The following is a 23,494-nucleotide window of genomic DNA, read 5'->3' as shown; positions in this document are numbered from 1 at the left end:
TACGATCCAATCCGGCCAATTGTCTCGCCCTGATCCGAGAGCGAGATTCATGTATTTATTTGTTCGTAAACAAATCTGTAATTCTTGCAAAAAAAAAACATTGGCAGTTAGCGTATAACTATTTTGCAAATATACGGTTAGCAAGATTTTAAAGAGACATCTTGCCATCTCTGTATACTGGCTTACAAAGTAGCTAGGTTTTGAAATGTAATGCTAAACTGCCTTTTCGCCTTCCCATCAAGAGCCGCTTTCCACCGGAAGCGCAGTTGAGATAGAAATCATTAGTACGGGACGTCTGGATGGAACAGCAAATTTGAATTTTATCTAGGAGTTTGTAGGGCACGTCTTGGGGCGAGTTTGGTAAAGCCACATATCCACAGTGGGCGCAGAGCTCTGGTCGAGGTATGTTATCACAATTGTCTAAACCTACCGTCTAAAATGCTTCAACAAAGCGCGACTCGTGTAACACGGGCCCTTCGACGTTTTGATCGCAGCGGCTAGCTACATTATGCGATAGTATAAAATATGTAGACAGTCGTGTTATTGTAGAGAGTATTGGGAATGCAGACAGGCAGGCAGTGAGTGAGTGAGTGATTTTGATTTACGTTTGATCAGTGTTTTTTTCTTCAATAGACTCGATGTTTGGTGTCTGTTTTGGTCATGCTAGTAGTAGATTCGATCTGTCAAACCACAAAGCTAGCTTGTGCGTGTAGCGAGGCAGTTTACTTGTTGTAGCAGTCGGGGATTATGCGTGGGGTTAGGTAATGATGGCTAGATTAACTAAATCACACTGCTGGGTAATAATAGAGAAATTATTTGGTATTCGCCTCAAGGTTGCATGCAATAATTAGATTGAAATATGTTTATTTTAGACAAATGTAGATTTGTTTTATTAAATGTAGTTGATTATCCAGCTATCATAAGGTGTTATATTCAATCACTGGGCATCTCTTGGTTAATCAACCATGTTGTATTGGCAATACAACTATCTGAACCGGAATCTGACCCAGGAACCCCTCTTGTCCCCTCTGCTCCGCAGGCCCTTCAGCCCATGTGTGATGATGTTGTCATCTGTTTCGGCTGATCCAAGAGGTGGTCAGCAGCTCCCCGGCTCCACGTCGGTGGGTCCATGCCCTTCTCTCTCCCAGCTGTACCATGAACAACTGGCCACAGGGTGCAGAGAGACTAGCAAGGACCAGAGGAATGCTGCGGAGGATGGAGGACCTCTGGTGACCGTGACTATGTCTCACAGACCAGCAGAGAGCAGAGATAGAGATGGTAGTCTTGGGATGGACTCTGGTGTGAGAGAGAGACAGACTCTGGCAGAGCACAGGCAGAGGGCTTTGGGTTCAGTCTCCAGTTTGAGAGGGACTGCAGGCTCTTCCGATTTCAGAAGAACAGAGACACAAGTGTCAGACCAGGTGGGGAATGTGTGTGGTGTTCTTAGTGCAGCGATCATCAACTAGATTCAGCCGTAGGACTATTTTATTATTATTTTTTGTGAGTGGGGGCGGCCGTAAAATAATTACAAATCATTTTTAGACTGCAAATTAACCGCAATCTGTTGGACCTAACATATATGTTTGACTAAAACATAATCATTTCAAACCTGGTTTACGTTTGTGTATGATCACGTGTGTCTATATTATGCGTGGGAATACTTGGCAACATATTTATTAAATTGAAGCCACTTGGAGCTGATTTCCTAATGTTTTTACAGTCTTATGTCCAACAATAAAAATACCCCCCCAAAAAACGTGAAGGGCCAAATAAAACTTGGGCCGCCGGTTGGGGAACCCTGTCTTAGAGTATGGTTATGTTTCTGCATGTGTATCCTATGTCTGTGTATTGGATCGTGTGTAAATTTGTGCGTGGTCATTTTCAGGTCCAAGGCACCCAAAGAACCGGCAACAAAGGCAATGTCTGGGTTCATCCAAAACAACTAGGTAATGTACAATTGTTGTTATCAGTTTGTTGTGCATAGAAACTAAGGGGGTGCCAACCTGGCCATACTCGTGATCATATCTGTAAATTGACAGTTGATAGCCGAATTGGATCGGAAGATACTCATGTTCAGAAAACACGGAAGTGTTGTAATATGCCTAGTTATTTTGTCAACATGTACTTATCAGTCTACAAGTTTAAAGACCAAAAAAGCTTCATATTAGGCGTAGCGCTCGAAGGTGTGTGTCTGTCTGTCTGTCCTTAACTTGCAGCGGGCAGACACATTTGCAGTCACTCAGTAAGAATGCGCCTCGGGGCCTCCTGAGTGGTGCAGTGGTCTGAGGCCCAGCATCGCAGTACTAGCTTTGCCAGTCGAGATTCTTTGTTCGAGTCCAGGCTCTGTTGCAGCCGGCCGTGACCGGGAGACCCATGAGGCGGCGCACAATTGGCACAGCGTCGTCCGGGTTAGAGGAAGGTTTGTCCGTCAGGGATGTCCTTGTCCCATGGCTCACTAACGGCAACTTCTGTGGTGGGCCGGGCGCTGTGCATGCTGTTTCCTCCAACACGTTGGTGCGGCTGGCTTCCGGGTTAAATGGGCATTGTGTCAATAAGCAGTGCGGCTTGGTTGGGTTATGTTTCGGAGGACGCAGGCTCTCGACCTTCACCTCTCCCGAGTCCATACGGGAGTTGCAGCGATGAGACAAGACTGTAACTACCAATTGGATACCACAAAATTTGGGAGAAAAAGTGGTAAAAAATATATAAAGATAATGCGCTTTGGCATTTTATATTTACCTACCCATTCACCGCTTGTTAGATAGGTTATTTTTTATATTTCACCTTTATTTAACCAGGTAGGCAAGTTGAGAACAAGTTCTCATTTACAATTGGGACCTGGCCAAGATAAAGCAAAGCAGTTCGACACATACAATGACACAGAGTTACACATGGAGTAAAACAAACATACAGTCAATAATACAGTAGAAACAAGTCTATATACGATGTGAGCAAATGAGGTGAGATCAGGGAGGTAAAGGCAAAAAAAGGCCATGGTGGCAAAGTAAATACAATATAGCAAGTAAAACACTGGAATGGTAGATTTGCAGTGGAAGAATGTGCTAGGTAGAAATAAAAATAATGGGGTGCAAAGAAGCTAAATAAATAAATAAATAAAATAAATACAGTAGGGAAAGAGGTAGTTGTTTGGGCTAAATTATAGGTGGGCTATGTACAGGTGCAGTAATCTGTGAGCTGCTCTGACAGCTGGTGCTTAAAGCTAGTGAGGGAGATAAGTGTTTCCAGTTTCAGAGGTTTTTATAGTTCGTTCCAGTCATTGGCAGCAGAAAACTGGAAGGAAAGGCGGCCAAAGGAGGTGTTGGCTTTGGGGATGACTAGTGAGATATACCTGCTGGAGCGCGTGCTATGGGTGGGTGTTGTTATCGTGACCAGTGAGCTGAGATAAGGTGGAGCTTTACCTAGCATAGATTTATAGATGACCTGGAGCCAGTGGGTCTGGCGACGAATATGTAGCGAGGGCCAGCCAACGAGAGCGTACAGGTCGCAATGGTGGGTAGTATATGGGGCTTTGGTGACAAAACGGATGGCACTGTGATAGACTGCATCCAATTTGTTGAGTAGGGTATTGGAGGCTATTTTGTGAATGACATCGCCGAAGTCGAGGATTGGTAGGATGGTCAGTTTTACAAGGGTATGTTTGGCAGCATGAGTGAAGGATGCTTTGTTGTGAAATAGGAAGCCAATTCTAGATTTAACTTTGGATTGGAGATGTTTGATGTGGGAGGAGAGTTTACAGTCTAACCAGACACCTAGGTATTTGTAGTTGTCCACGTATTCTAAGTCAGAGCCGTCCAGAGTAGTGATGTTGGACAGGCGGGCAGGTGCAGGCAGCGATCGGTTGAAGAGCATGCATTTAGTTTTACTTGTATTTAAGAGCAATTGGAGGCCGCGGAAGGATTGTTGTATGGCATTGAAGCTTGTCTGGAGGGTTGTTGATACAGTGTCCAAAGAAGGGCCAGAAGTATACAGAATGGTGTCGTCTGCGTAGAGGTGGATCAGAGACTCACCAGCAGCAAGAGCGACATCATTGATGTATACAGAGAAGAGAGTCGGTCCAAGAATTGAACCCTGTGGCACCCCTATAGGGACTGCCAGAGGTCCGGACAGCAGACCCTCCGATTTGACACACTGAACTCTATCAGAGAAGTAGTTGGTGAACCAGGCGAGGCAATCATTTGAGAAACCAAGGCTGTCGAGTCTGCCGATGTGGTGATTGACAAAGTCGAAAGCCTTGGCCAGATCAATGAATACGGCTGCACAGTAATGTTTCTTATAGATGGTGGTTAAGATATCGTTTAGGACCTTGAGTGTGGCTGAGGTGCACCAATGACCAGCTCTGAAACCAGATTGCATAGCAGAGAGGGTATGGTGAGATTCGAAATGGTCGGTAATCTGTTTGTTGACTTGGCTTTCAAAGACCTTAGAAAGGCAGGGTAGGATAGATATAGGTCTGTAGCAGTTTGGGTCAAGTGTCCCCCCCTTTGAAGAGGGGGATGACCGTAGCTGCTTTCCAATCTTTGGGAATCTCAGATGACACGAAAGAGAGGTTGAACAGGCTAGTCATAGGGGTGGCAACAATTTTGGCAGATCATTTTAGAAAGGGTCCAGATTGTCTAGCCCGGCTGATTTGTAGGGGTCCAGATTTTGCAGCTCTTTCAGAACATCAGCTGACTGGATTTGGGAGAAGGAGAAATGGGGAAGGATTGGGCAAGTTGCTGTGGCCACCTGTAGAAAAATGCTTATTGTAATTCTCAATTATAGTGGATTTATCAGTGGTGACAGTGTTTCCTATCTTCAGTGCAGTGGGCAGCTGGGAGGAGGTGTTCTTATTCTCCATGGACTTTGCAGTGTCTCAGAACTTTTTTGAGTTAGTGTTGCAGGAAGCAAATTTCTGCTTGAAAAAGCTAGCCTTGGCTTTTCTAACTGCCTGTGTATAATGGTTTCTAGCTTCCCTGAAAAGCTGCATATCACGGGGGCTGTTCGATGCTAATGCAGAACGCCATAGGATGTTTTTGTGTTGGTTAAGGGCAGTCAGGTCTGGGGAGAACCAAGGGCTATATCTGTTCCTCACCAATTGATTTATCATAGTAGTAGGCTAACAGGAGGCAGCAGCAATCTAAATGATCAGACTGAAACGCGAGGAGAAGTGATCGGGTAAAATTATGAAAAGGTCTCCTTTAGCTGCCCAAACCTGACAATCAACCTCCCCAGTTCCAACTCACACTCTCTGTGACTGTGTTCTGTGCACAGAGCCTACCTCCCCTCCTCAGGTGTGCCCCTCTGATCCTACTCCCCCGGCTGGCCCCACGGGAGAGCAGCTGGGGACCCTGAAGCGCTGCCTGGAAGCCCACCAGGCAGAGATGAAGCGGCTGCTGACGGGCTCCCTCGGCTCCCTGTGCCAGCGTCTGGAGGTGGTGGAGAGGAGGATGGAGCAGCTCTGTGAGCAGGGCACCACACATGGCAACAGCCTGGCTCTGCTCAGGATCCAGGTGGGCCAGCTGGCAAGAGGGATGACTGCTGCTGTCGCCAAACAGGACCTGTCACCTCTCCATGGTCTGGGTGAGTTGAAGTTGACGCACTAAAGATTAGAAGGCACCACGCTGAAATGTGTGTGCATGCCTCCCTGCTACATTTTATTAAGTCATTTAAAAAAGGAGAAAAGTTCAATGTTTTTAAGACTGTGTGGATTATATACCGTTGAAGTCAGAAGTTTACATACACTTAGGTTGGAGTTCTTGAAACTCGTTTTTCAACCACTCCACAAATTTCTTGTTAACAAACTATAGTTTTGGCAAGTCGGTTAGGACATCTACTTTGTCCATGACACAAGTAATTTTTCCAACATCTGTTTACAGACAGATTAATTCACTGTATCACAATTCCAGTGGGTCAGAAGTTTATATACACTAAGTTGACTGTGCCTTTAAACAGCTTGGAAAATTCCATAAAATGATGTCATGGCTTTAGAAGCTACTGATAGGCTAATTGACATAATTTGAGTCAATTGGAGGTGTACCTGTGGATGTATTTCAAGGCCTAAAAATTATACACCTCCACAAGTCTGGTTTATCCTTGGGAGCAATTTCCAAACGGCTGAAGGTACCACGTTCATCTGTACAAGCAATCGTACGCAAGTATAAACACCATTGGACCATGCAGCCTTCATACCGCTCAGGAAGGAGACACGTTCTGTCTCCTAGAGATGAATGTACTTTGGTGCGAAAAGTGCAAATCAATCCCAGAACAGCAGCAAGGGACCTTGTGAAGATGCTGGAGGAAACAGGTACAAAAGTATCTATATCCACAGTAAAACTAGTCTTATATCGACAACCTGAAAGGCCGCTCAGCAAGGAAGAAGCCACGGCTCCAAAACTGCCATAAAAAAGCCAGACTACGGTTTGCAACTGCACATGGGGACAAAGATAGTACTTTTTGGAGAAATGTCCTCTAGTCTGATGAAACAAAATTATAACTTGTTGGCCATAATGACCATTATGTTTGGAGGAAAAAGGGGGAAGCTTGCAAGCCGAAGAACACCATCCCAACCATGAACCACGGGGGTGTCAGAATCATGTTGTGGGGGTGCTTTGCTGCAGGAGGGGCTGGTGCACTTCACAAAATAGATGGCTTCATGAGGGAGGAAAATTGTGGTTAAATTGAAGCAACATCTCCAGACATCAGGAAGTTAAAGTTTGGTTGCAAATTGGTCTTCTAAATGGACAATGACCCCAAGCATACTTCCAAAGTTGTGGCAAAATGGCTTAAGGACAACAAAGTCAAGGTTGACCTCAATCATATAGAAAATTTGTGGGCAGAATTGAAAAAGATTGTGCGAGCAAGGAGGCCTACAAACCTGACTCAGTTACACCATCTCTGTCAGAAGGAATGGGCCAAAATTCACCCAACTTATTGTGGGAAGCTTGTGGAAGGCTCCCCAAAACGTTTGACCCAAGTTAAACAATTTAAAGGCAATGCTACCAAATACTAATTGAGTGTATGTAAACTTCTGACCCACTGGGAATGTGATGGGAAAAAATAAAAGCTGAAATAAATAATTCACTCTACTATTATTCTGACATTTCAGTGGTTATCCTAACTGACCTTAGACAGGGAATTTTTACTAGGATTAAATGTCAGGAATTGTGAAACTGAGTTTAAATATATTTGGCTAAGGTGTATGTAAACTTCCGACTTCAACTGTATACACATACGTGTGTATGTATGTATGTATGTATGTCATGTATGTACAGTGCCTTGCGAAAGTATTCGGCCCCCTTGAACTTTGCGACCTTTTGCCACATTTCAGGCTTCAAACATAAAGATGTAAAACTGTATTTTTTTGTGAAGAATCAACAACAAGTGGGACACAATCATGAAGTGGAACGACATTTATTGGATATTTCAAACTTTTTTAACAAATCAAAAACTGAAAATTGGGTGTGCAAAATTATTCAGCCCCCTTAAGTTAATACTTTGTAGCGCCACCTTTTGCTGCGATTACAACTGTAAGTCACTTGGGGTATGTCTCTATCAGTTTTGCACATCGAGAGACTGACATTTTTTGCCATTCCTACTTGCAAAACAGCTCGAGCTCAGTGAGGTTGGATGGAGAGCATTTGTGAACAGCAGTTTTCAGTTCTTTCCACAGATTCTCGATTGGATTCAGGTCTGGACTTTGACTTGGCCATTCTAACACCTGGATATGTTTATTTTTGAACCATTCCATTGTAGATTTTGCTTTATGTTTTGGATCATTGTCTTGTTGGAAGACAAATCTCCGTCCCAGTCTCAGGTCTTTTGAAGACTCCATCAGGTTTTCTTCCAGAATGGTCCTGTATTTGGCTCCATCCATCTTCCCATCAATTTTAACCATCTCCCCTGTCCCTGCTGAAGAAAAGCAGGCCCAAACCATGATGCTGCCACCACCATGTTTGACAGTGGGGATGGTGTGTTCAGAGTGATGAGCTGTGTTGCTTTTACGCCAAACATAACGTTTTGCATTGTTGCCAAAAAGTTCAATTTTGGTTTCATCTGACCAGAGCACCTTCTTCCACATGTTTGGTGTGTCTCCCAGGTGGCTTGTGGCAAACTTTAAACAACACTTTTTATGGATATCTTTAAGAAATGGCTTTCTTCTTGTCACTCTTGCAGTTTTATATCTTTATGTTTGAAGCCTGAAATGTGGCAAAAGGTCGCAAAGTTCAAGGGGGCTGAATACTTTCGCAAGGCACTGTGTGTGTGTGTACATACATACATACATACATACGTGTGTGTGTGTGTGTGTGTGCGCGCACGCACGCACATGTGTGTGTGTGTGTGTATGTATACATACATACGTGTGTATACATACATACATACATACATACATACATACATACATACATACATACGTACGTACGTACGTACATACATACATACATACATACATACATACATACATACGTATGTATACGTACATACATACATACATACGTGTGTATGTATACATACATACATACATACATACATACGTGTGTATGTGTGTGTGTGTGTATACATACATACATATGTATGTATGTGTATGTATACATACATGTATGTGTGTATACAGTTGAAGTCGGAGGTTTACATACACAAAATATATTTGGCTAAGGTGTATGTGTGTACACATACACTTAATGTCCAACATTTTGGGGTCACTTAGAAATTTCCTTGTTTTGGAAAGAAAAGCACTTTTTTTTTTGTCCATTTTAAAATAACAGCATTTTGATCAGAAATGCAGTGTAGACTTTGTTAATGACTATTGTAGCTGGAAACGGCTGATTTTTAATGGAATATCTACATAGGCGTACAGAGGCCCGTTATCAGCCACCATCACTCCTGTGTTCCAATGGCACATTATGTTAGGTAATCCAAGTTTATAATTTTAAAAGGCTAATTGATCATCAGAAAACCCTTTTGAGATTGTTAGCACAACTTAAAACTGTTGTGCAGATTTAAAAAAACACTAAAACTGGCCTCCTTTAGACTAGTTGAGTATCTGAAGCATCAACATTTGTGGGTTCGATTACAGGCTCGAAATGTCCAGAAAAAAATAACTTTCTTCTGAAACTCGTCAGTCTGTTCTTGTTCTGAGAAATGAAGGCTATTCCATGCGAGAAATTGCCAAGAAACTGAAGATCTCGTACAACGCTGTTTACTACTCCCTTCACAGAACAGCGCAAACAGGCTCTAACCAGAATAGAAAGATTAATGGGAGGTTCTGGTGCACAACTGAGCAAGATGACCAGTGCATTAGGTGTCTAGTTTGAGAAACAGACGCCTCACAAGTCCTCCCTCAACTGGAACCTTCATTAAGTAATACCCGCAAAACACCCGTCTCAATGTCAACAGTGAAGAGGCGACTCTGGGATGCTGGCCTTCTAGGTAGAGTTCCTCTGTCCAGTGTCTGTTCTTTTTCTTTTCTTTTTATTGGCCAGTTTGAGATATGGCTTTTTCTTTGCAACTCTGCCTAGAAGGCCAGCATCCCGGAGTCGCCTCTTCACTGTTGATGTTGAGATGTGTGTTTTGCGGGTACTATTTAATGAAGCTGTCAATTTCAGAAGAAAGGTCTTTGTTTCTGGCCATTTTGAGCCTGTAGACAGACCCACAAATGCTGATGCTCTAGACACTCAACTAGTCTAAAGAAGGCCAGTTTTATTGCTTCTTTAATCAGTTTTCAGCTGTACTAACATAATTGCAAATCGGGTTTCCTAATGATCAATTGGCCTTTTAAAATGATAAACTTGGATTAGCTAACACAACATGCCATTGAAAAACTGGAGTGATGGTTGCTGATAATGGGCCTCTGTAGGTATTCCATAAAAATCACTGTTTCCAGCTACAATTGTTTGTTGTAAATGACAGTCTGCACTGTGTTTTTAATGGACAAAACATATGCTTTTCAAAAACAAGGACATTTCTGAGTGACGCCAAACATGGGGGCCACGGGCTGCCAGTGTTTAACTACTTGATTGAAGATTATTTTGTTGGTAAGTAATGTTTCTTGTGTTGTACAGGAAAGGAACCAAGAGTGCTGAAAGAAGAGGACTTCACCAAGTTGTTACCACACAGTCCTAACCCTTTGTGCAATATGGGCTCCTCAGGAGCAGACTTAGACAAGGGGAGTGTCACTGGATGTCAATGGATGATGACAACGACGTTTTCACCCAGCCACAGTCCGGCCCCGAGCCGTGACCACAAAGAGGGGTTAGGTGGGAAAATGAAAAGAACAGAGTCAGGCCGGTCCGTATCCTCCATGGGAAAAGCTCCCTCTAAGTCGGTCACTGAGGGGAGCAAACAAGGGAACTACTCCCCTGTGTCGGACTTTGAAGATCTGGACATGGAGCTGGCGGCCGAGAAGGGGCGGGACGCTCTTAACTGGTTGGTCAATTCTGCCCTGGCAGACACAGAGTCTAGTGACAGCCAGGAAGTGCCCCTTCCATCCCCTTCGCAGAAGGCACAATCTGGGAACAGGAGAGAGAGTATAGAGACCCATCCACACTCTCCTCATGTACACTTCCCCACTGAATCCCAAGGCCTGTCCAAAAGCACTGAGGTCCATAAGTGTCCACTTACGGGTAAGGGTAGGACTATGGCTGCATTTCCTGATGGGGTACAGTTGAGCGCTATAGGAGCTTTCTCTCTGTCGCCACATTCCGTTGAAGTTGTAAGGTCATCTAGGCCTGAGCACGCGGGAAGAATAGCTCCTGCTTCAACTAACATCCAACTTAGGATCACCAGCCCACCTCGCACTGACCACACGGCCTACACTCAGTTCTCCAAAGAGGCAGAGAAAGACCAGAAGCCTGAGAGGAAGAGGCGGAACAAGAGGGAAGCGAAGGCACACTCGGTCAATGAGTTTATCTCTTCCGCCACTAAGTCCGTCAAGAGTAGCTTCTCTGCTCAGATACAGGACCAACCACAGGTTGGTGTGGGCAGGGAGGCAGCCGAGGAGAGGCAGCAGAGTCAACAACACAAGCAGACTCTAAACTTTACAATACCTCATCAGCAACACAATCCATTGTCCCACGCCCAGCTGAAGTCTCCAGATGGAGCATCATCACTATCAGGTTCAGTCTTTGCACCCTCTTCCTGGTCCCCTCTGTCCTCCCCACCCATGTCTGGCTACGTGGACCCTCAGAAGGGCAAACAAGCCACGGATCGATCCTTCCTGCACTTCCACTCTTCCAGCCCCTCTCTAGACTCCTCCGTAGCCTCCAAGCTCTCCTCTCCTCGAAATGGCTCTTCTAAATCTCTCATGGTTGGTGTTAGATCCATCCACCCCCAAGGCCAGGCCCTCCTACTCCAGCTGTCGAACACAGCCAGCCAGCTTGTACCTTCCAGCCCATCCCCGGAGCTCCCCTCACCCCCGGATGGTGGTCAAAGTAGAAGGGGGAACATCCCGTGCGTCTTCAACTCCAAGCTCAAGAACCACTGGAATAAGGACCGGTCCTCCTGTAAGAAGCGGCCCCTGAAAGGCGTTCGCAGCACTAGTGGTGCTCTAGCCATGTCTCTCCCGGAGCTGGAGGAGGAGACGTCGCAGCACCACTGGCAGCCCCTGGTGATTCTGGGCAGCCCAGTCTTGCCTCTGTCCCCCCTGCAGCTAGGGCCCCTAGCCCAGACCTTCTCCTCCTTATGCTGTAGCAGCAAGGCCCTGGACAGAGACTCTTCTACCCTGCAGCACGGCCTCTTCCATGCCACAGGCCAGTTCCCCATGTCCCTCTTCAGCCAGATGGGCTTCTCCAAGTTCTCCAAGGCGGGTCTGAGCACCGTGCTGGCTGCATCCTCCCCCGCTTCCTTCCGCCACTGGTTCAGACACAAGTGCCCCATGCCCCTCATGAGGTTGTCGGCCACAGCGGTGGAGACGGTGATGTGTCAGATTATAGAGTCACAGAAGAAGTACATGTATCCTCCCCTCAAGGACTACACAGGCCCTCCTGGCCTGGACAATGACCACAGGTCAGTATTGATAGGCATTTTCATGTGCTAAGAGCTGTTTTCATAAGCAATATGTTAATAGAGAGAAAAAATATTTACTTATTATAGTAAACATTTGAAGATTTTCTGCTGATTTCTTGTTTGCTTGCTTGTTGGTTTGTAATTGCAGTTATGCTCAATCGTGCAGTCAAGAAGCTACCTCTGTCAGAATGTCTAGCACAGCAAGGTGAGCAGATGTCTAGACATGGCACTATTGAATGTCCATGAAATGCAATGTAATAATTGATTGGCAAACTAATATGGGCTGGCTACATTACATCTGTTACTGCTGTTGTCAGTGGCATCTCAAAGGATAAACAGCATGTATAAGTGATGCACAACCTATGCCTATTATTGAATATCATCACAAACTGTGTCTCCATTCTGTTTTCTGCCCAGCAGTACGTCTCTCACCTTCTCACCGACAAGGCGACGTTGGGTCAGACTCCCCCCAGAGCGGGCCCTTTCCAGCCCCAAGACCAGTCATAGCCACAGCCCCAAGACCATGCGTCTGGATAACCAGCCCGAGCCTGTGCCCAGCTTTGCCATCGCCAGTGCCAACGTCAAATACCCTGGTCTGCATGGCCGCAGCCCAACCAGAGAGGTGAGCCTGGCATGTACAGTAACTTTGTCTTAGAATGGACTTTGACTAGACAGGGATGGGCAACTTTGATGGGTGTGGGGGCCACACTCACGAGGGGCCGCATTTGCTCGCGGGTGTCTCTCACACTCTGCATGGCATGCACATGCTGGCCAATCACAAGCATCCCTGGTTAGAGCGCACATTTAGATGCTGGTGAGGAGAGAAAGGGCTTCACCAAAGACAGTACAGTATGAGGTTTAGCAACTGTGGCTTTACCTCAGTGTGTCCGGTGCTGCTAGTGCTAACAAGAATGTCAATTTGGTGCCAAGAAGGGCGCATCTTCAGTGCTATGGCAGTATTTCGGTACAGGCAAACCTCAAACTGTCTGAGTTGTCTCGACAATTGATTTAATAATTTGAAGAATAACCATCCACTACTTTATGATGATTGAATAGTAAAAAAAGCACCCGACAGCAGCAAAGCCCCTCAGCCACAACCAGCCGCCTATGTGAAACATGCATTGGTTGATGATGCGTTTTCGTGTAACACCCTACAAAAAAACATCCCGCATATAAGTCCGAGGCTATCAGAGAGCCAAAGACATGGTTCCTATTTACACAGTCAGCAAAGATGGCTTCAAGAAGATGATAAACAAGCTGGATAAAAAGTATACATATTTCTCCCAAATCACCATATAACAAAATTAAGGGAGGAGTTTAAACATGTCACATTGAATGACTGGAACAGACGCCAATGTTTTGGACACAGACTGCACCTTGCAATCAGTAGGCTATGTGTTACAATTTTTTAAAGGCACTTTGACTAATAATAATGTTTCAGCCTATTTATACATAATTACACAATCATAAGATTCATATTCCATCTGCAGCCCATGGCTGCTTGAATAAATAATTAACTTAATTAAGAACTCGTATTGGGAAATAGGAACTCATAATGTTATTCATGAATGAATCAATAATATATTTTGGCTTGTTAATATGTAGGCATTATAATCCCATCTTTTATCATATGTAGCCTATAACAATGTTGGGAAAGATGAGTTTCATTTGGTTTTGTGTTCAGTTAGCACAGTGTTAATTCACATGATCTCATGTTAGAAGTGATGTTCTCTACCCAGACAGTTGTTTTAACCATGTCTGATGGAATTACCAAGTTTTCACCCACTTGTTGCAATTCATAATAGAAATTGCAATATCTGGCCCAAAAATCGCAATTATATATTTTGTCCAAATAGTGCAGCCCTAGAAAAAAACATTTACGTTTTAAGTTTTAAAGCAAGTTTGCTGCAATTCTACTCATTTTGCCATAGGGCGGATAGGAAAATTTGCTGTTTTACAGCCAATTTCCTGCAGTTCTACACATTTTGTCATAAGGTGGGGAGAAATGTTTGCAGTTTTTAATGATATCTGTAGCGGTATAAGGTACTGCGTCTCAGTGCTAGAGGCGTCTGGTTCAAATCCAGGCTGTATCACAACCGACTGTGATTGGGAGCCCCATAGGGCGGAGCACAATTGGCCCAGCGTCATTCAGGTTTGGCCGGTGTAGGCCATCATTGTAAATAAGAATTTGTTCTTAACTGACTTGCCTAGTTATATAGAACAATTCATGTAATTGTCTCAACTAATTGTAACTCAACTAAATGTTACCAATTGTGTTTTACCGGAGTTGTGTAGCCTACCGGAGTGGATGCAACTCCCATCCAACAGCTGATTGGGGTTTTCAATCATTCAGATTTGATTTAGTTGTTTAGGTTCACTATAAGAAATCGTTTTGGTAGTTTTTGCTTTAAACGGTCAGTGTATTTGGTCATTGTTACATGAACAGGGTCATTTCATAAATGACAGCAATACTTTTTTGGAGCTGTGCATGGTCACATTAATTGGTTGGAGTGAAAAACTCTCCTTAAAATTTCAATCGGTCTAAACCATTTGCTATTGAGACTGGGTAAAATCCAAAGCTGCAGTATACTAATTGGCTAAATGCCATTCTAATTTCTAAAGATTAGTATTGTCATTGTGTCAACTCAACATTTTATCTGCAAAAATTACAAATTGGTGGTTTTCCGATTTAAAAAAAGTAGGGGGACAAAAAGCATAGGTACTGGAGCTGCCCTATGGTTCAGCTCAGGTACCTACACACACACACACACACACACACACACTGAGGGCCACTCAGCTTAGAGAAGAAATCCAAAGCTCAGACAGATCCAGCTCAGAGGCCCAGCTCCTGAGCTCCCATCAGCAGCAGATATAAATGGAAAATGAATGTGTTTATGCAAAAAAATGCATGTAATTGTATCGAATTGATCCAAATCACATAAATTCATTCCTCTAATCAAACCAAATTGTTCCAAATGAAAATGCTTGCTATTGGAGCCCATGTATATAGATGCATATGAAAGAAGAGATGCACATCCCTAGACACCATTCTTCCACAAGAATTTCCAGAATTTGGTGTTTTGTTGATGGTGGTGGAAAACACTGTCTCAGGCGCCACTCCAGAATCTCCCATAAGTGTTCATTTGGGTTGAAATCTGCTGACTGAGACAGCCAATGCATATGGTTATCATCGTTTTCATTCTCATCAAACCATTCAATGACCACTCGTGCCCTGTGGATGAGGGCATTGTCAACCTATGGGGGCCAAAATAATGGCCCGCACAGAATTTAATTTGTTGTTGATTACTTAACTCAGGAACCACACTTGTGTGGAAGCACCTGCTTTCAATAAACTTTGTATCCATTTACTCAAGTGTTTCCTTTATTTTGGCAGTTACCTGTAGGTGTGGCTCTCAATCCTTACAATTTATAGGGATCATGCACAACAAACGTTCCACCCAGATTTGAGCAATTTAGCTAATTCTTAGTTGCAGTCTCTGCAGTCTTTTTCAAGGAAGCACCTCTTCCATTGTCTGAACACAAACTCTTGCAATCCAGCTAGTTGTACCGCTCCCTTGTGACTTCTTTGCTATATTATTAAAATACAATTATTTTCTGGTTCTGTGATCTTGCTCACTTTTTCTTTATTTTGTTCTGTAGGGTGGTCTGTATGATGCGAGTGTGGGAACCCAGCCATGCCAGCGCTCCAAGAGGGTATCCCAGATCCGCATTCGGAAGACTGTTCCCAAACCAGACAACAACCTCACTCCCATGGGCTTGCCCAAACCAAAGAGGTAAGTTAAAAACTCAGTAACTAACAAAACAATGGGATTATTGAAATACCACAGCTCATGTGATCACACAGAGTGCCAACTGTGTTTTACATGTTTTTTTGCGTACATCCCATCAGACTGAAGAAGAAGGAGTTCAGCTTGGAGGAGATTTACACCAACAAGAATTACAAATCACCCACTCCCAACAGGTCAGCCATCATCATTTTTATTATTCAAACTGTACCTCAAGTTGGAGAACATGACAATTGACAGTATATTGAAACCGCTTGTTAGTCAATAGGCTATTAAAATAGGCATAGGCAATTCCAAGTTAACAGAATTACGCTGAGACTCAGATTTTTCACTTTAAAATGTATGCCAAACAAAAACCATTGATTTCAAAGTTTAACAAACCATACACCTCTATGCACAATGACTACTTTGAACAATTTATACAGTAAATAAAAAAACATTAACTGTAAAAACTGTGCAGATACAAAGTTTGGTAACAGTTACTGTAATATGTCCTTGAGTTTTATTCTGTTACCAAACTTTGTATCTGCACAGTTCTTCCTGTAAATGTGTTTTTGTAACATTTTCTGGGGAAATTGTTAAAAGTAGTCCTTGTACATAGTTGAATGGTTTATTAAACTTTGATTTCAATGGTTTTTGTTTGGTATACATTTTAATGTGAAAAATCTTAATCTCAGTGTAATTTCCGCTTTAATATTGTTCATCATATGGTTTACCATTTTGTTTAGTGCGTGTTATTGCTTAGCAGTTAACTGACATTTCTGTTATTGACATTTTTTAAACAACTTATTGACTAATGTTGGTTGTTCTTTGAATTCCATTTCGGTCTTTTTTTTGTGAGCTTGTAGTTTAGCGCAGAAAACATGGTAATTAACTACAATGACCATAATCCATTATGCGCCTACTTGTTCGGTCTGTGTAGCTTTTACGCATGTTATGTAAAAGAGACAGAAAAATGGGTCATCATGAGGGGAGCAGTTGCGAGGTATCTCTACCTGAAAATACTTGATCTTAGTGATTGATAGTTGGTATTCAGCAGTCATACCAGAATGCCTTATTTACTTTGAAGAACTTCTAAAATTGTGATTTTGTCAGACAGCAGCTCTATAGAGATGACTTATAATGAAATAATAACTAAAACAAATGTAATACACAACTGATTTTTTTTTTTTTTTAAAGTAATGTCAATATATTCTGATTTAAGTGATAAGCAGTAATGGGCAGTCACTACCATCATGGGACTTTTATTAATTGTTTTATTCTGTGTTAAAGCATTCGACACATTAAATTCATAGTGCATTTAATGTTTTTTTTTTTTGAAATAACAGGAATCGAAAACAGTAATTTATTTTTTAATAATCGAAACTGGACCGACCTCAAAAAAGCACTTCACTCAGCACTAGTTAATGGTTTATCATATTGTCTAGTATATGGTTTATCATATTGTCTAGTATTATGGTTTATCATATTGTCTAGTATTATGGTTTATCATATTGTCTAGTATATGGTTTATCATATTGTCTAGTATTATGGTTTATCATATTGTCTAGTATTATGGTTTATCATATTGTCTAGTATTATGGTTTATCATATTGTCTAGTATTATGGTTTATCATTGTTTTCCCATACCAGGAGCCTGGAGACCATCTTCGAGGAGCCCAAGGAGAAGAACGGATCTCTGGTCTGCATTGGCCACCAGAAGAGGAAGCGTGTACTGGACTTCCCCGACTTCACATTGCCGCGCAAACGCAAAGTCCGGGCCAACATGACTCCCCTGCGCGTAAAGGGCCCCAGGGGGCGTAGTCGGCGGGGGAGGCCTGACGATGCCGACCTGGATGTCATGCTCATCGAGAGGCTGAGCGAGCTGGAAGACTTCTTCACCCGCCAAGGCCTGGAGGACTGAGCAGTCCCACAATACCCCCTATTTCACATCCAAATACAAACTCTCACAAATGGTACCCTATTCATCATAGTGCTCTACTTTTGACCCAAGCCCATCGGGTCAAAGTAGCATATTATAGAGTGAACAAGTTATCATTTGTGACATGCTACACACATGCATTGCATACGGTTCATCATTCTCAGTTTTTGGACAGCTTGTTTTGTAAATTGATTGGGCTTATGAAACTGGATTTTAATAATTAGAGCATGTTAAGAGATTTCTATGATCGTGTTAGGTTTTTCTACTTCGGGGCCCCTGAAATGCCCATTCAGATTATTTGTTTTAGAACTGGCAGACTTTGAAGTGCTAGAAAAAATGGACTTAATGTGTGCCTTTTATGAAAATTTAAACTCAATCCAGCAAAGACAGGATTTTTATGATAGATAATGAATAGTGGTTGAACAATTACTACTTTGTTCTTAGGAACTATAATTGAACCTGTGATAACAGAATTGTGGGTGCTCATACTTGGATGTGTGCGTTCGTACACACACATGGAGCATTCGCATTGTGAACACATGGAAGACAAGTTTGACAACCCATACCTGAGCACTTTCCCTCTTACCTCATTCAGATTTCTCATCAACTCATTCATTAAATTGTTGTTTTGAACGGGACCTTGTGAGGACACAACCGTTTCTGACAGTCAACGGTATATTTGCAGCTTTACTCCCCTGATGACAGCCTCACTGCTAGCCTGGCCTTAGGAATGGCGGTAACTGACCAACTGGATTGGTGCCCCATGTCTCTCTACCTCCTCATGCATTGTTGGGAAAGATGCTACATGTGGGGGCATCAGTTCAGTACATCTCCCTGATAACCCGACTGGGATCTAGATGATGAGGATTTCCCATCCTGAATCATAGTGAAACAATACATATATTTTGCAGTATTTGTAAAGAAAAGGAAAAGTCCATGATTAACAGTCTTTTTCACCTGATGTGCATCATCCGGTCCATCATCTGATGTGCGAACACAATTTGATACATATGTGAAAATGTTATTTTCCTATAGATGGTATATTATCTCTACTTCAGTGTTGAGGACCTAGATCAGGACTGGACAAACTATGAGCCCATACGATCTGGCCCACGGGATGTTTGAGTAATACAAGTTTAAAGTAAAAATTATTATTTTGGGTTAGATAAAATACTCAAGGCCACTCTTGGTCATTTAAATCTAGATGGTATGTAGATATTATAATGGGCTTATATATTTCCAAATAACTGAAGTTTTTCTGGGCCGCAAATTGATTTTAACAAACCCGTCCGTCCCCAAAAAATCTGTGCGGCCCTCCATTGAATTTCGAAATCCTGATGTGGCCCTGAAGCCAAAAGGTTTGCCTTTCCCTGACCTAGCTACACAGTCGTACTACGAGGCCATTTTGGGTTGAAAGGCCTCAAGGTTTAAGTCCCTTGGCTCACTGTAAAGAACTGGAAACTGGATTCTTTTTTTTTTTTGCAGTTTCTTCCTGTGGATTGATTTTCCTTTTTGGTGCATCATTTTTCTTTGGACATATGAAATATGCAACATCTTTGTGTTTAGATTTTTTTTGTAGACAGCCCCTTTTTTGTTTAAACTGTCATAGACTTCAAACTCCTCTGCATAGGGACTCTTGACACCATTGACCATGTCTGTCTCCCAGTATTCTAATGCTGGATGGTCTCAGGTTAGGGTTATTCAATTGTCTGGCTGTGATATGGCCTCATCTTCTAATAGCTGCCGAACATTTCTAGGGACAGGATTTTTCCTGAACATGTGTCCTGGAAAAACTCTGGGCCCTAGTTATCTCAATTGCATACTCCTTGTGTCCTTCTCCTTTTCAAAACCCATTGGATGAGAGAGCCAGAGGTCCCTTCCCTCTGCCCTCCAATGGGTTTTAAGAAGTAGACAATGTGAGGCGTTTTCAATTGAGATCTTCCCACAGAATCTTTCAGGTGGTCACATGGTCAGGAAAAACTCCTGGCTCTAACCATTTTCCAATGGATAAGAATGTGTTTGAGGATTACAAGTAATGTGCACTGAGTGGTCCTGTGCTTGGATAAGTGAGTGTGGGCTGCGTGCCTGTAGATATTGTCCTAATTCCTATTGCTGCTAAACCGCCTACCTAGTATATTATATTGCAAAATGTATATTATAGATGTTAAAGTTCAGAATGGATTTTTTTGTTTTGTTATTTAAAAACTTTATTTTTTACATGTGATCCATAAAATCCACATCAGTCCATGCCACATGATGTGGAGCAAAATATGGATCCACTAACTGGTCTGTCTTACAACAGCATTTACCCATCTTCTCTTTGTGAGTGTGCATTAATCTTTCATATAAAGTTAAATCAGGCCTGTAAATAGGTCCATTAAGAACTCTGATGCCTTAGATTGGAAGACCTAGCTTGGTTGCCTGATCTGTTTCTAAACTTCTAGCATTGTCATACCAAACAGCCTGTCCTTAATGCAATCTCATTTTTACATTGAATAATGACTGTGGAGATAAGTTTCTGCTTTAACAAAATCCTTATCTAGGAACCAGCAATGAAATAGTTTGTAGTGTTTAATTCATTACCATAATTCTCATCATGCATTATTTTTAAATCATGACCATTTATTATGGAACACTCATTTGAAGTGAATACTTTGTCTATCTGGGGTCAATCATCATTACATATCAGATAGGTCTTTGTTCTGAATCAAGTAGAAACATTCAGCTCAGCATCAGCACACATTGACATAATCCTTTCATGAATTGTTCAGAACAATTTTTCAAGTGTCATTACCTGACGGATTTAATGGGGTTTGCATTTAACACCCAAGTATTCCACTGTTCAAACTTCTCCATAACTTATACAGTGTTCTGCCGTTATAAAAAAAGTTCTGGAGGTATTTTTTTTTTTTTTTGTCATTAATTTTCTCTTGTATTTTTTTGTATGGTTACTTTCTAAGAGAGCCTTCATGCGGATTGCAATCTTTGTATATACTCCTCCACTGCCCTGGACCTATTTGCCAGTAGATTTGCTAGTGTGGCAAAAGTCTGCACATATTTACTCCCAAAGAGCCAGACCCTGTGAAGTGTTCTAGTGCCCCTTCTCTTCCTCACTCTGACCTCTGCTCTTGAGGCCAGAGATGGAATGGTAGAAAAATGTGACAAAGTTATTGGTGAGTGATATGAAATCTTTTTTCTTTTAATTTGACAATAACAGGATTCTTTAGTTTACACTGGTGTGTAGTGGAAAACGTGACACATTTTGGGAACCCCCATGTCTGAAAATAAAACTTTATATTGCTTTTTATTTATTTTTTAATTCTTTATTTCATCCTATGTTAAGTGATGGGCACTTACCGTAGACATGCATCTCACAGGCCAACACTAAAGATTAGTATTGTCAATCATTTTAATTGTAATATATTTTACGAATAAAATAGTGTATTTGTGTAATTTATTAATTAGTTGGATATGCAAACTGATCTATTTGTTTGGCTGAAATAACCATATTTCCTTTTGAGAAATCTGGAAGTGAAACAGACCATGTAGGTGTAACAGTATAGCTTCCGTCCCTCTCCTCGCCCCTACCAGGGCTCGAACCAGGGACCCTCTGTACACATCGACAACAGCCACGCTCGAAGCATTGTTACCTATCGCTCCACAAAAGCTGCGCACCCTGCTAACTAGCCATTTCACACCGGTTACATAGGGTAAACAGTCTATGGACAAGGTATGACGGCAATCCATGCTTTGGTTTTGTTTACCTGGCCTCTGTTACAACTTCAAATTATAACTTTTTAGCATTTGTGGCACAAATCCAATGTAAATCAATGCTACCTTTACTGAACAAAAATATAAACGCAACAATTTTACTCTGTTATAGTTCCTATAAGGCCCTAATATATGGATTTCACATGAATAGGCAGGGGCGTAGCCATGGATGAGCCTGGGAGGGCATAGGCCCATCCACTAGGGAGCCAGGTCCAGCCAGTCAGAATGAGTTTTCCCCCACAGAAGGTGTTATTACAGACAGAAATACTCCTCAGTTTCATCAGCTGTCTGTCTGGGTGACTGGTCTCAGACGATCCCGCAAGGGGAAGAAGCCGGATATGGAGGTCCTGGGCTGGCGTGGTTCATGTGGTCTGCGATTGTGAGGCCGGTTGGACGTACTGCCAAATTATGGTAGAGAAATTAACATTAAATTATCAGGCAACAGCTCTGGTGGACATTCCATCAGTCAGCATGTCAATTGCGTGCTCCCTCAAAACTTGAGACATCTGTGACAAAATGGCATATTTTAGAGTGGCCTTTTATTGTCCCCAGCACAAGGTGCTCCTGTGTAATGATCATGCTGTTTAATCAGTTTCTTGATATGCCACACCTGTCAGATGGATGGATTATTTTGGCAAAGGAGAACTGCTCACTAACAGGGATGTAAACAAATTTGTGCACAACATTTGAGAGAGAAGTTTTTTTGTGCATACAGAAAATGTTGGTGATCTTTTATTTCAGCTCATGAAACATGGGACCAACACTTTACGTTTCTATTTATGTTCAGTATATATTTGCGTGTTCGCGCTTCTTGACCAAATCGGGATATTCACCAATGCTGGAAGTGGGGCCGAGAATAAAGGTTTGGGAATCACAGATCTAAATAACTTATTGTTTCTATACTACGTGAAATAAAATCATGGCAGAGAAAACATTGGCCAAACTGTGAATACATCTGCCACGTTGACGCACTTAAAGTTGGTAAGCACCTCCGTACAAGTACAACACCAACGCTATAGCGGTGCACCTTCTTGTCGTGCTTCCCGAGGACAGTGATGTTAGCTAATTGGCATTCCACGGTGACATTTTATTTATTTTTATTTAACTAGGCAAGTCCATTAACAACTAATTCTTATTAACAATGACGGCCTATCAGAAGGCAAAATGCCTCCTACGGGGGCTGGGATTAAAAATAAAATATAGGGCAAAACACACATCACGACAAGAGAGACACCACAACACTACATGAAGAGACACCTAAGAACATAGCATGGCAGGAACACATGAAAACACAACATAGTACAAACATGATTGGGCAGTTCGAACAGGTGTTGTTTGAGGAGAATGAGGGCTGCAGTAGGTATCTCAGATAAGGGGGAGTGAGGCCTAAGAGGGTTTTATAAATAAGCATAAATTTAACCTTAGCTTGCATCGTTACGACGTATCCTTATGAATACTAACTGTCATCACAGATGAATGAGCAAACCAATATACAGTCTATAAATAAAAGCATATTTTCTACCATCGCCAAAGGTCCTAACTCTTGGAAGCTATCGTCATAGCAACATAATACTCCATGAAGTCCAAACTCTCGCGGTATTTCAATTGTAAATCTCGCCACAACCCACACTCAAATTTAGATAAATGAGACAAGATATATATCCGGATGTGACCGGATGTTAATCGGATGTGAAGTGAGATAGAGCAAGATGGATTTTGCCCCTCATTCTGCAAATTTTCCCCATCGATTAAACATTTCATCTAAATACAGTTTTCTGTTTCGAAAACTAAAATAAGTTACGAGTAGAGTGGACTAAAAGTGGACTAAATTTTGTAGACTTTACCCTTTGTCAAAGTTTGAAAAAATGTCGTTGTTCAGAAGGAATGCAAGGGCGAATTAAGAAATGGCACACGCGCACCTCACAGAGTATGCGTTCGCTAACGGAAATTTGCAAATACATGCTAGAACGCCCCAATAGGCTCTCACTAGCTCGTG

At 42.3% G+C, this 23,494-nt stretch overlaps 1 protein-coding gene across 2 annotated transcripts; it reads left to right on the top strand.

The window, feature by feature from the left end:
- LOC110523467 lies at positions 1-21,182 on the top strand. 2 transcript variants are annotated; one of them, XM_021602171.2, is made up of 10 exons: positions 1-402; positions 1,040-1,421; positions 1,886-1,946; positions 5,272-5,580; positions 10,059-12,000; positions 12,149-12,205; positions 12,421-12,622; positions 15,661-15,794; positions 15,911-15,982; positions 17,439-21,182. In XM_021602171.2, the coding sequence occupies exons 2-10, from the start codon at positions 1,059-1,061 to the stop codon at positions 17,707-17,709; spliced, it is 3,411 nt and encodes a 1,136-aa protein (XP_021457846.2). In that variant the 5' UTR covers positions 1-402; positions 1,040-1,058; the 3' UTR covers positions 17,710-21,182. The 2 variants fall into 2 exon arrangements, with proteins under 2 accessions (XP_021457846.2, XP_021457845.2); XM_021602170.2 differs by having other exon boundaries at positions 12,418-12,622.
- The last annotated feature ends 2,312 nt before the right edge of the window (positions 21,183-23,494 follow it).

The sequence above is a fragment of the Oncorhynchus mykiss genome, chromosome 5 (genome assembly GCF_013265735.2).
Source record: "Oncorhynchus mykiss isolate Arlee chromosome 5, USDA_OmykA_1.1, whole genome shotgun sequence".
NCBI classification, from domain to species: Eukaryota; Metazoa; Chordata; class Actinopteri; order Salmoniformes; family Salmonidae; genus Oncorhynchus; species Oncorhynchus mykiss.
The sequence above is the reverse complement of the archived record's forward strand: the minus strand, read 5'-3'. Positions and strand labels throughout refer to the sequence as shown.

What these genes read in the sequence shown, in the direction of transcription:
- LOC110523467 (XM_021602170.2), top strand. Translation starts at nt 1,059, where the DNA reads ATGATGTTGTCATCTGTTTCGGCTGATCCAAGAGGTGGTCAGCAGCTC. An exon ending in GGCTTGCCCAAACCAAAGAG is followed by an intron (nt 15,795 to 15,910) that starts GTAAGTTAAAAA and finishes ACATCCCATCAG; the next exon opens with ACTGAAGAAGAAGGAGTTCA. An exon ending in AAATCACCCACTCCCAACAG is followed by an intron (nt 15,983 to 17,438) that starts GTCAGCCATCAT and finishes TTCCCATACCAG; the next exon opens with GAGCCTGGAGACCATCTTCG.